Source organism: Bos grunniens, chromosome 13 (genome assembly GCF_055505025.1).
Source record: "Bos grunniens cultivar Pamir isolate PY7600 chromosome 13, Bosgru_T2T1.0, whole genome shotgun sequence".
Taxonomy (NCBI): Eukaryota; Metazoa; Chordata; class Mammalia; order Artiodactyla; family Bovidae; genus Bos; species Bos grunniens.
In genome coordinates this window covers 36453852-36466551 of record NC_141177.1, presented here as the reverse complement: position 1 = coordinate 36466551, position 12700 = coordinate 36453852, and the positions used below count along the sequence as shown (strand labels likewise).

The 12700-nt window shown below is 42.7% G+C and overlaps 1 protein-coding gene across 2 annotated transcripts; it reads left to right on the top strand.

Annotated features, from left to right (window-relative positions):
- Positions 1-2388: 2388 nt before the first annotated feature.
- Positions 2389-7463, top strand: PRND (prion like protein doppel). Of its 2 annotated transcripts, none has more exons than XM_086331080.1 (2): positions 2389-2516; positions 4248-7463. In XM_086331080.1, exon 2 carries the CDS (start codon positions 4259-4261, stop codon positions 4793-4795), a length of 537 nt encoding a protein of 178 aa, XP_086187206.1. In that variant the 5' UTR covers positions 2389-2516; positions 4248-4258; the 3' UTR covers positions 4796-7463. The 2 variants fall into 2 exon arrangements, with proteins under 2 accessions (XP_086187206.1, XP_086187207.1); XM_086331081.1 differs by having other exon boundaries at positions 2410-2516; positions 4233-7463.
- The last annotated feature ends 5237 nt before the right edge of the window (positions 7464-12700 follow it).

Below are 12700 nucleotides of genomic sequence, written 5' to 3'. Positions count from 1 at the left end.
CCAGGGCTCCTCCAATCTTCTCAAACGTTTCACAGCCCTCTACACTCCTCTGTGCCTCCAAGAACAGCCTTTTGTTCGCTGACAAGAGGAATCTGCAGCCTCATCATCTCTAAACCAACCTCCCACAACCCTCTGGGCAAAGTCCTCCCCAAGGGAAAAGAAAGAAGCGGAAGGCCTGGAGGGGAGGGGCCCTGGAGGTGGTTTCGCCAGATGGGGACAGGCAGGGTGGACAGAACACAGAGTTCAGAACAGGGCAATGGGCCCGCAGGGGCAACACAGCCTCCTGGGTGGGTGACCTTGGGACTATCTGGGCCCCATGACATTATAGTGTGAAGGAGCTGGACTAGAGGAGTTTGAGTCCTTTCCAGCTCTAAACATCCCAAACCTAATTATTACCCTAAGCATCTATTATGTTGAACAAACGTGTACTGACATTTGTCTCTGGATAGTGAAATATTAAGTCTTTTTCTTCCTCTCTTCTGCATTTCACAAATAGTTTATGCTAATTTTCCACTACTGATAATGTGTGTGTGTGCATATGTCCAAAAAACCAAAATATCTATGATTCTAGAAAGAAAATGAAAAAGATTCTTTTTTAAGAGAGGAAAAATGAATAAAATTTAAAGGCAGAAGCAGAGAAGAAAGAAAAGTCCATGTGGAAGCCAAAAATCCACCTAGCGCAGAAGCCCTGCAGGGACAGCATTTGATTTGGGGTTTTCCACCTCCAGGGTGAAATGTCTTTGTAAACTCTTCTGGCATCATCTGCTGGTCATTCCAGAAGAAACTACTTAATATGGTTCAAAAAAGGGCTTTGAAGTGAATTTGGGGGACCATTGATAGGGTCATATTCAGGGTGAAAATGGTATTCTATTTACAGGTAAATCTCATTCCGGTCTCACCTCCAGAAGTCACTTTTGATTTGGTGTTGCAGTAATGATTGTAACAGGAACACTTAAGTCCCTTCTGTGTGTTCACCTGATAACCATGCACAACCCCTTGTACCACATGAGGCAGATCTCCCAGGTCTCTCCCCGCTAGGCTTGGGCACAACTAGAGAGAGGCACTCTGAGGAAACCCACTCTCAACCCACACCATCTTTGAACCGTGTGGGTTTCATCTTCCTTTGTCTCTGTCCCTTGGGTTTCTATAAATATTCAACTCATTGGCCTTTGGAATAATTGATTGGTTTAACCATTCCTAGGAACCCAAAGTTCTGGCAAGTGCTCTCATTTGTCTTCCACCCAACATTAGCCCTGCTTTCCAAGGAAGCTACTCTGAAGAAGCTCCCCCATTCCCTGTAGGTCCAGGCTGTGGGTCATGAGGTTCAATGGGTATTTCACCCACTTCCCAACCTGATCCTTCCCACAGAGGCTGCCTAGCAAAGGCCCCTTGGCTTCTGAAATTGGTCTTTAGGTGAAGGACAGTATGCATAACCAACAAGGCTTGTTTAAAGCGCCCTCTTATAGACTCACAGACTTAGAAACTTATGGTTGCTGGGGGGAAGGGATAGGTAGGGACTTTGGGAAGGTCATGCACACACTGCTATATTTAAAATAGATAAACAACCAAGGCCTATTGTATAGCACATGGAACTCTGCTCAAAGTTACAGAACATTGTTAATAACACAACTAATAATTATAGAACATATGGTAATAACATAATTAATACCCCAATACAAAATGTTTTTGGTGTTAAAAAAGAAAATAAATAACATTAAAAATTAAATAAATAAAACACCTTCTTATAAATGTTGAAGGAAAAGCATTTTCCTTCTAACATTTTTTCTTTTCAATCTAAAAGTCACCTCTCCAAATATCAGTCTTAAAATAGCCCTAACCAGACTCCTTGAACAGATACAGCCACTTATCTGTACAGCTGTGACATTCTGATATAGTAAGAAATATATGTTTGATCTTCATCCCCAGTTCCTGGCTCAGAGCTTCTAAAACCCTGTAACTTCCTGAGTGATAGGGGTGAGAGGAACATCTTTCATTATAATAGTTGGTTTGTCACCTGATTCTGGCATGGGTTTCAGAGTTTCAACCTGGAAAGGTTGGTGAATTCATATTCAGGAAGAGTGATGTAACCCCACACTCACGGGAACTCTTGTGCTTGGAAACCTTCCAGACATGCCCTGTATACCTCTTCATCTAACTGTTCATTTATATCCTCCTTAATCAAACAGAAATAGTAAGTTTAAAATATTTTTAATAAATAAGATAAATAAAAGGCACCTCTCATGTCTTTCTGGACTTCACCAACTTCTTCACATGGTGTTTATTGGTGTTTATTAGTAAAGAGTAAGGAAAGGGCCCATCCGTCTCAAGGCAAAGAAGTACTTGGGAACCCCTGATTGGTCCTGCCAGGAGAGAAAGGCTCCCATATTTGGAAAGCAGCAGGAATGCACCTCCCCCTGCAGCTCCTACATAGCTGGGCAGGTCCAGGAGTATGTGCAGAAGGTGCACAAGAGGACAGGGTGCCCGTGGCTCCAGAGGTGCATCAGAGAGACCCTAAGGTATGTGGGGAGCAGAGTTTATGTGTGATAACCATTTCTGTGGCCAGGGCTGTTTATTTTTAATACCACTACAAACCATGCAGTGATTTCTTGACTCTCACCTCCTGGGATGGGTCCCAAGTCTGGGGACACTTGAGAGAAGATTCAAACATCACTGGGGTTCCTGTCTATGTTTTGGTGCTATAATAAAATGCTAGCTTAAGGGTTGGCTTGTTAGGATTTTCTTTTGTTTTTAAGCCCTTGCCTCTGAAGACTCATTTATTTCTCAAGGTCTCTATGCTTTTATTTTTTAATTTGATGCATGCATAATTTATGCCATTATTCTTATTTAAGGCTTCTCCTACCAAGGGGTATGGGCTGATGAAATAGGTTTAGGAGATTAATGAATGTTTTCTTCACACTTGGATCCCTTTGGAGAAAGCTTGTCTGAGCTCACTGTGATTGGTGGGCAATGATGAGTGGGATGCTGGAAGGCTGGGTGCTCAGGCTGCTGCCTGGCACACTCATGCCCACCCTGGGACAGTGACTAGGTGATGTCTGCATGTAAAGAGAGGTCAGCAAAGGCCTCTTTGCAGGAGTCCAGAGAAGCGTGGATGTGCATGCAGTTAGGTTGCATCTTGCCTATTTTTCTGCATAAGAACCTGTGTCACACTAGAGTTGAACATTTCAAACAAAGAAGTACTAATCATTTTAAGGAATACTGCAGGGAGGGTATATTAGGGCCTAAGCAAGATAAACTTTTCAACCTCCTTCAGCTCTGGCACTGGTGAACTCAGGAAATCTTCTAGAAGACGGTCTAAGCAGGCTCTGCTATTGTAACTCTCTGTGTATTCCTGATCCACATGGACAAAGGTCCAGGTGCTGAATGCCCTGAATATTTGACCTTAAGAGATGGAGTTCCACAATAGCTATTGTAGTTTCAGGAACTAGTTGTGACTAACTACCAGACTGGGGGCCTTAAGGGGGAGGGATATTTCCTGAGGTCATCAGCAGTCTTTCAGATGTCCTGGGGCCAGCCTGACTCTTGGTGCTTCCCCAAGCCCTCTTGTCCTTCCTCTTATTTCATTTCCTCTGAAATTCTTCATAGGCCCTGCTGTTCACTTAACTGAGGGGCCATCGGAGCTGCTATTCACTTAACCTCATGCCCAGTAACTCAAAAGCACCATCCCCTTCAGCAGCTCAAAAGGGTAATGGGACATGGCCCTTGGGTACCTGGGAAAAGCATCACAGGGCTGGATTCAAATCCGCCCTCCATTCCCTGCTGTTGTGTGGCCTCGGGCAAATTACTTAACTTCTGAAACCCAATACAACTTTTATAAAGTGAGGATAATAACATACCTACCCCATGTGAGAATTAAGTTAGGCAATGTCAGCAGCTGGCATGGTACATGCAATAAGAAGCTGGTTGAGGGAAGAGGGTGGGACCCCACTCTCCCCAGGGTGTGATTAGAAAAGATATCCATGAATAATCAAATTGCCTGTTGCAACTTCTGATCTGTCTGAGAAAACCAAGATCACTATCCTGAATGGTGTAATTCCAGGCCAAAGCAAGAAACTTGGTTTTGACTTAACCCTATGCAGACCAAGACTGGGAAAACAGTTATGTTTCAGGAAAAATGTAAAGGGTGCAAGAATGACATTCCTCCCAAAGAATCTCCTACACACAGGAGGGGACATGGAGACTCAGAACTCCACTGAGGAAGTTAACTGCTCCAGCCTTTTCTGTTGCAGATCCCGACACAATGAGGAAACATCTGGGTGGATGCTGGTTGGCCATTGTATGTATCCTGCTCTTTAGCCAACTCTGCTCAGTCAAGGCGAGAGGCATAAAGCACAGAATCAAGTGGAACCGGAAGGTCTTGCCAAGTACCTCCCAGGTCACGGAGGCCCGCACTGCGGAAATCCGCCCAGGGGCCTTCATCAAGCAAGGCCGAAAGCTGGATATCGACTTTGGAGTGGAGGGCAATAGGTACTATGAGGCCAACTATTGGCAGTTTCCTGACGGCATCCATTACAACGGCTGCTCCAAGGCCAATGTCACCAAGGAAAAGTTTATCACCAGCTGCATTAATGCCACCCAGGCGGCGAATCAAGAGGAACTGTCCCGTGAGAAACAAGACAACAAGCTTTACCAGCGGGTCCTGTGGCAGCTGATCAGGGAGCTCTGCTCCACCAAGCACTGTGACTTTTGGTTGGAAAGGGGAGCAGGACTTAGGGTCACTCTGGACCAGCCCATGATGCTCTGCCTGCTGGTTTTCATTTGGTTTATTGTGAAATAAGCTTGCAGGCAGGTTGGCAGCCACAGAGATCAATAGGCAAGCAAACCATAAGCAAGTTATTTCAGTTCTTCTCCTCTAACCCCAAACCCCACGTGTTCTGAAGGTACCAAAGAGCAGTGATTGATTCTTCAGTGCTTTAAATAGCACTCCCAAGTATTCACTCAGGTGCTTGATTATATTTGATAAATGTGTGGGTATCAATCCTCTCCAGGCTCTACCTAAAGTTGGCTTGTTCATCATTGCATTCTCAACTCTGGTGTAGCATCTGGCCCACCATATTATGCAATAAATGTTTGGTAAGCAGATAAAAGAATGTGCCAGGGACCATACCAAGCACTTCATAATGCTTCCTGACAACTCTCTAAGGTAGGTGTAATAGGTGTTATTCTCTTGGTATAGATGAGAAAATTGAGGCTCCAACAAGTAAAACAGAAAGTATCAGCCATAATTCAACCCTGGCTTATCTAACCCAGATTTCCTGCTCTGTACGGTTATACTTTTGGAAATACGAAATTACTGATGCTGATGGCCATGTTTTTGATAATTTATTACATGGAAGTTAATTAATTAGTTTAATTAAAGTAAGGTATAATAAAGGAAATTAAGCTAAAATATAAATAAAATCTAGACAAATGTCCATATTGCCTAGTAAGGAAGTATTACCATCTTGATTCCTGGAGTAGTCTAGATCTATGGCACAAAGATGTTTTTTCACAAGAAGTATAAGTATTTGCTACTTGCATCTCTGAAGCAGTTAATGTATTTAAGAAACTATTTCTAAATGATGAATTTCCTTTCTAATGTTCCTCCAACCCTGTGTGCATGTTTTTAGGTATACATGCATCTTTAAATATATCCCCTTTATACAGGTGTTCCATACAATCTCCAGTCATTCTCTTACTGCCACTTTGGTGAGGGGCCATCATTTCCACGAACCACTTACAGCTTCAAAAACACAATTCCTCAGTAGAAAGGTTAAAAATGAAGTATATCTTTAAGAAGATCAAGTAATGAATTCATACATGCCATAATTAGGAATTATCATTAGTTAAACTACATTTATATTACAAAATATCAATACAGTTTAAATAAAAATAATGAATCTAATACTCTAAAAGATGCCCCCAGAGGCTCTCTGAGGATATGCTCAGAGTACCCAGCCCCCACCCTCAGGAGTTGTTGAAACATATTTGGTGATAAAAGTTGCTGAATATTATCAATTGGTGAAAAAATGTGCATTGTCAGGCAATTTTATCCAAAGTATTCTAAAATGTGACTGTTGATAATGGTACCTTTTGTTCTGATCTCCACTGCTAATCAGTGTTCTTCTCAAGGATACAGTTGGAAGGTTTTTACATAGAAAGTCAGTGGAGGACTTGGAGGCCAGACAGCACCTTCCCCTGGGTGTGAGGGATACCTGCCTCCCTGCCCTGACAGCTCAGGGAGCTCCTATGCAGGAGTTCCTGAGGAACTCCCACCTCTGTGGCTTTCACGCTGATGGCACTATGCTCATCTTCCACAGTCCTGGTGAGTTCTAGATCAGAAACTAAGACTAAAGTCCAGAACACATACAGGTTATTTCCTACATGTCACTATTTTAATAATAACAATAGCAATAACAACAAAGTACCTATAGGCTGATGTTAAAATTTCAAGTCCCGGCTCTCCTGAGTTTAATTATAAGGGCACACACAGCCTCGTAAGTAAAATGACTTCACTTCTTATGTGAAAACACTCAGCCGTGATGTAGTACGTTTTCTATAATTCCTGTCTTTCCTCATTTCATTAATAGTTCCAGAAACCAGATTTAAGTGGGTGTGTAGTAGATTGGTATATAGTGATTTAAATGTCAAATTTATTATTGGAACTTTAAATTGATTCCATATGTATTTGAACATCCTTGCTCATGTTTATGAATTATGAGATCCAGTCAAGGCTTTGTGAGTCTAGTTTTTCACTTTAGCAAAGGTCGGTCAAGTGCCTACTATGTATAAGACATTGTGAAGGATTTCTGAATTATTCTTGATGGAGTCATTTTAAAAGTGAATAATTTCACCAACCATTGATTTCTTGTCCCTTCTAAGCATTCATTTTAAAAATATGTTTATTGTAAAAATGACACTAAAATTACAACAGAAATCCAAAACCAAACATTGCCCACAGTTCCAGGATCTGATTGTCAGTGTTCTCATTTTGCCCTATAACCTCCTAGTCCTTACCATTTGCATATACAAATATACATATTTGCAATGATAATTTAAGTGATCATTTATATTCTAAATTTTTGCTCAACTTTGTTCTATGCTTTTTTCATTTTTCTATGATTTAGGGGTTTTTGCCTCCTGCTGCCTTCCTCAACCCACTCTCCTTCCTGCCTGAGATGTAGCCTCCATGCTTTCATTGTACTCATATAGAGAGTTATTTGTTTGATTGCTTTTTAAAAATACTGTAATCATAGAACTCGCATTTATTCTTCTGCAATTTGTCTCACTGTGTTATCACCTTCACCCTAGTGCAACAGCCACCTAGTTAGTTAACTTGTCCTTTAGGATGTGGCATGATATTCTATACCATGGACCAGACCCTGATTGACTTAATCGTTTCCTTGTTGATGGACCTTCATTCGGTTTTTTGCCACTGCAAACAATAAACATCAATGTACAGACAACTTTGCAATCTGTTACTTTTATTTCTGTGGAGTAGATTTATACATGCAACATTTCCAGAACAAAGCTACGTATAATTTAAATTTTTCTAGACATGACTAGATTATGTTCCTCAATAGCTGGAGCAATTCTCATGCTACCCCGTGCAGTATACTGTGCTAACTTTAAAAGTCTCTATGTCATTTAAGTTACAGCAACTGCCTTTTCTCCAAATGGTGCTTGAGCATCTTTTCTACTTTGCACACAATGCACCTAAATCTTCCCAACTAATTTCTGAGCATAAAGACTATTTGAAAATTGTAAAACTGTTAGCAGTTTCCATCCTACACCTAGTCCGCGGCCCAAAACATCTGGAAAGCCAGAGTGTGTGGGGGCTTCTGCTCAGAGGGTGGTTTGTTTGCACAACTCCACACTCCCTAACTGGCAGAAGAAGCACAGTGTGATGTTTGGTCTTGGCCTTTTTATTGATCTTCAGTAAAATAGGAAATAAAAGTATCTGCATCCCAGCAAGAATGCTCTCCAGGTCGTAAAAATCAAAAGAAGCAGAAATCAAACATGCAGTGTAAACAGCCCATGCTTCTCCTTTCCTCTGAGCGGTCTGGGCAGACGATCAGCATCTTCCTGGAGCCCTCACACCCTACCTGGCTTAGGATATGACTGGCAATGTTGAGAAACCCCACCCTCTGGTCCTAACGAGGTGTGTCCCAGGTAGTGGCCATGAGTTTGTCTTGAGTTGCCCCTACTCTCTACCTCAAGCTTTCTGATAACAAGCGACTGACTTTGGGAAGTGGACCCCTGGCCTTAACTTTGCACTTCCAGTTTGGTCACATCTTTCATCTCTATCTTTTCTGCATGTGCTGTATATGGCTGGACAAGGATGCCCTAAGATATTAATACCCACATGTTGCTATGTGGCACACTCTGGAGTCTGCCAGGGTCTCAACTTGAAATGCTGACAGTGGGGCCCACGTGCCTATATGTGGGTAGTGATAACACATGGGCAGACTACATATGCCAGGCGAGTAATCAAGAAAACTTACACAGATGTGGCATGATGGCTTTTTTGTTTCCCCAACTGAAAGCTCAGGTGCTGCTCAATTGAAGAGCAGACCTTTGATAATCCTAGCTCAGGTCAGTGGCTGCATGTCCACTTTTTCTGCCAGAAGGCCATGCAGTCAGGCACAGCAGAGGGCTTGTCCTTATCTTATCCTCACTGTCCATAGAAGTCCCTGTTTCAGCTGGGCACCCAGCCTCACAGGTAGAAGAGAAGGGAGCCAGACTCCTATACTACTAGGAAAAACAGACACCTGCAACATGTAAATAAGATGATATATCTTTGACATCTCTTAGCCAATCCCATCAAAAACCTGCTCCAGAAAAACAGACTCAGCTGTTTCCCTCGGCCAATGGGAGCCTTCACCTGTACCCATGAGAGGCCTCAGACTGATCACCCTACTCCCAAAAGGATCTTCCTGGCAGCTGCATCCAGGCCAAAGCTGACCACCCAGAAAAAGGTTATCCTCCAATACCTGAATGTTCCTGAATCCCCAAGATGCTTCCATCTGAATCTCTTATCTTCATTCATCCACTCAACCCCCACCCACCCCTCCCTGATCTTCCCTTGGAATTTCCACATCTTTTTGTAGGAAAGCATTGCCTTCTTAAACAATACAAATTGTTTTAACTCCCATAGGCTTGGCCTTAAATTGTACAGGGAAGTTGGCAGAAGGCCAGAAAGGAACTCGAGGAAGCTGGAAACAAATCAGGACCAGAGGACCTAACACAGCTGGTGTCCCTGAATAGATGGAGGTGTGAGGGTGAAAGATTTGGGGCGGGGGCAGGGGAACTGCTGTTAGCTAAAAATTGTGACTTGCCATCTGCCTCTACAAGGATTAACTCTCTAGCGGCTGCAGTCGTTGATCTTCAACACACACTGAAAGGAGATCAGGAGGGAGACCAGGAATGAGGCACTCTATGCTCTGGGAGAAACTGGCAGAACAGGCCTTCAAATAGTTAGATATTTTTGGAAGATTTTATGAGCCCCAATTCTTCCATCTCCTCATATCTAGAAAAGCTCTAAAATCATTAATGGTGACATCTGTTCCTCATGACTAGCAGCAAACTTCTGCCAAGACATGTGCTTGACGGCATACATTCACCAGTTCACCTATATACCGGCCTCCCCCACTGTGTCTTTGGAGCAGTTCCTCAGAGCTCTCTGCGATGCTGTCTCCTGGGCTGTAGTCCTCATTTTGCCCTAAATAAAACTTAACTCACAACTTTCATGTTAAACATTTTTTTTTCAGTCGATACTATCCACAGGAAGAATTACTCGCTTAAGGCTCATCAGAGGTGACATCAGCATCCAACAAGGCTCTAGGCTCAATCAACAAGGTTCAACATCAAGGAAAGAGATGTTCAAGGACTAAGCAGAGGGAAGGGATCCAGGGAAGGGTCCTGGTTAGGCAGGACCTGTAGTTGTGTTCTCCTTGAACATTTGAATTTCTCCTTGAATTTCTAAATCCATAATTCGGGTTTCTAATTTTTTTAACTGGCTGTTTTGACTCAAGTTTACTTGCCACTCAAGAACAAAATGATAGAGCTTTATAACATCTGCAGTGCTGTGATTTATAAGAAATATGTTATTAAAAGATAAACTGAAGTATGTTTAACATTTTGAGTTTATTTGAGCAAAAATCAATTTGAATCAGGCAGTATCCAAGCTAGCAGATAGAAAGGAGCTCCAAAGACTGGTACAAAATGGAAGACTTTTATATTTTTTTATTTTTTAATATACAAAATTTTTATACAGTGACTTGTTTAGTCGCTAGGTTGTGTCCAACTGTTTGCGACCGTATGGACTGTAGCCTATCAGGCTCCTCGGTCCATAGGATTTCCCAGGCAAGAATACTGGAGTGGGTTGCCATTTCCTTCTCCATGGAAGGCTTCTATAGACAGAAGTGGGGTGGAAAAAGGAAGTAACCAGCAAAGAATGGACTGTTTGTGGCAAGGCTGCCTTTCTTTAAGGGACAGCAGGGGCCTAACAGGCAGATTATATTACTAGTGATTACTAGGTAATTCGTGGTGCTTCCCTGATAGCTCAGTTGGTGAAGAAACCACCTGCAATGCTGGAGACCCTGGTTCAATTCCTGGGCCAGGAAGATCTTCTGGAGAAGGGATAGGCTACCCACTCCAGTATTCTTGGGCTTCCCTGGTTACTCAGCTGGTAAAGAATCCAGCTGCAATGTGGGAGACCTAGGTTCGATCCCTGGGGTGGGAAGATACCCTGGAGAAGGGAAAAGCTATCCACTCCAGAATTCTGGCCTGGAGAATTCCATGGACTGTATAGTCCATGGGGTCGCAAAGAGTCAGACGCGACTGAGCGACTTTCACTTCATTTCACCAAGTAATTCCAGATTGACTGGCTTAAGATTCCACTCTGGGGAGAGGTTGAAATTGTAATCAATTTAGGTATTAAATCTCAATTTAGTGACACATGCTTAGTACATTTGGGGCCTGTTGCCTCTTTTGTATCAATATATTTAGTCATTTTCTGGTCATTCAGATGACCAAATACATTTCTCATATGTATTTGGTCTTCATCCATGGTTACTCGTTCACAGATCCCTAAAACATTGGAACTTCCTAAGTGACTAGAAAAATTTCCAATGGGATTAGAACAATTTTGTCATAATACTTGGTCCTTTCCCCTAGTTCCTAAAATCACTTGAGAGCCACAAAGGTGTCTTGATATTAATGACAAGTGCCTTTCTACAACTACTGGATTTATATTAATGTAGTGACTTTTGGAGAGCACCCAAGGATGGGGACTGGTTGCCAGGGGGAACAACCATGAATTAAGGTTTGGAGGTTTCAGTCCCAACCCCTAATTTCTGGGGAGAGGAGGGCGCTGGAGGTTGAATTAATGACCAAATGCCAGTGATTTAATCAACATACCCTATGTAATGAATCCTCCATAAAAACCCCCAAGGATGGGTTTGGAGCTTCCCAGTAGTGAGCATGTGGAGATGTAAAGACTGTGATGCACTTAGAGGGGCATGAACACTCCACACCCTTCCCCATCCCTTGTCCTACACATCTCTTCCATCTGGCTGTTTTTGAGTCATATTGTTTTGTAATAAACTGTTAATCTAGCAAGTAAAATGTTTTTCTGAGTTCTGTGAGCCATTTTGTTGTTTTTCAGTTGCTAAGACATGTCTAACTCTGCAACCCCATGGACTGCAGCACACCAGGTTTCCCTGTACTTCACTATCTCCTGGAGTTTGTTCGAATTCATGTCCATTGAGTCGGTGATGCTCTCTAACTATCTCATCCTCTGATGCCCATCCTCCTCTGCCCTCAGTCTTTCCCAGCATCAGGGTCTTTTCCAATGAGCCAGCTCTTCGCATCAGGTGGCCAAAGTATTGGAGCTTTAGCTTCAGCGTTAGTCCTTCCAATGAATATTCAGGGTTGATTTCTTTTAATATTGACTTATTTGATCTCCTTGCTGTCCAAGAGACTCTCAGAGTCTTCTCCAGCACCACAATTCAAAAGCATCAGTTCTTCAGCACTCAGCCTTTATGGTCCAACTCTCACATCCATACATGACTACTGGAAAAGCCATAGCTTTGACTATACAGACCTTTGTTGGCAAAGTGATGTATTTGCTTTTTAATATCATGAGCCACTTAGGTAAATAAGTTGAGTTCAAGGAGTAGGTCTTTGGAAACTCAGATCTATTGTTGGTCAGTCAGAAGCACAGATGACATCCTGGACTTGGGACTGGTATCTGAAATGAGGGTGGAGAGCAGGCAGTCTTATAGGATGAACCCTTAACCTGTGGGATCTGACACGATATCCAGGCAGATACTGTCAAAATTCAGCTGAATTATGTCCAAAACACCCAGTTGGTGTTGGAGAATTGCTCAGATGTGTGGGGATATCCAACCCATGCCCCAGCACACACACATTGGAACTGGTTCCAGAACCCTTTTAGCATCTTGTAAAACTCATTTTATCTATCCTTCTTTGTGCCCAAACCAAACATCATCATCACTTCTGCTCCCCTGAAGAAAAATAAAATAGAGATGAGCAAGAGGCAAAGAGTCAGTAGGTTTCCCTCAGATTTTGGCCTACATAGCACAGCCAAAGTGGAGAGAGCACCCCCCACCCCACTCACACTTAGCGGGCTTTTCTGGGCTTATTGTCATCAGAGCAGGTTCTAAAATGTCCCATCCGG

Excerpts from the sequence above, each read along its gene's own strand:
- PRND (XM_086331080.1), top strand. The coding sequence starts at position 4,259 with ATGAGGAAACATCTGGGTGGATGCTGGTTGGCCATTGTATGTATCCTG.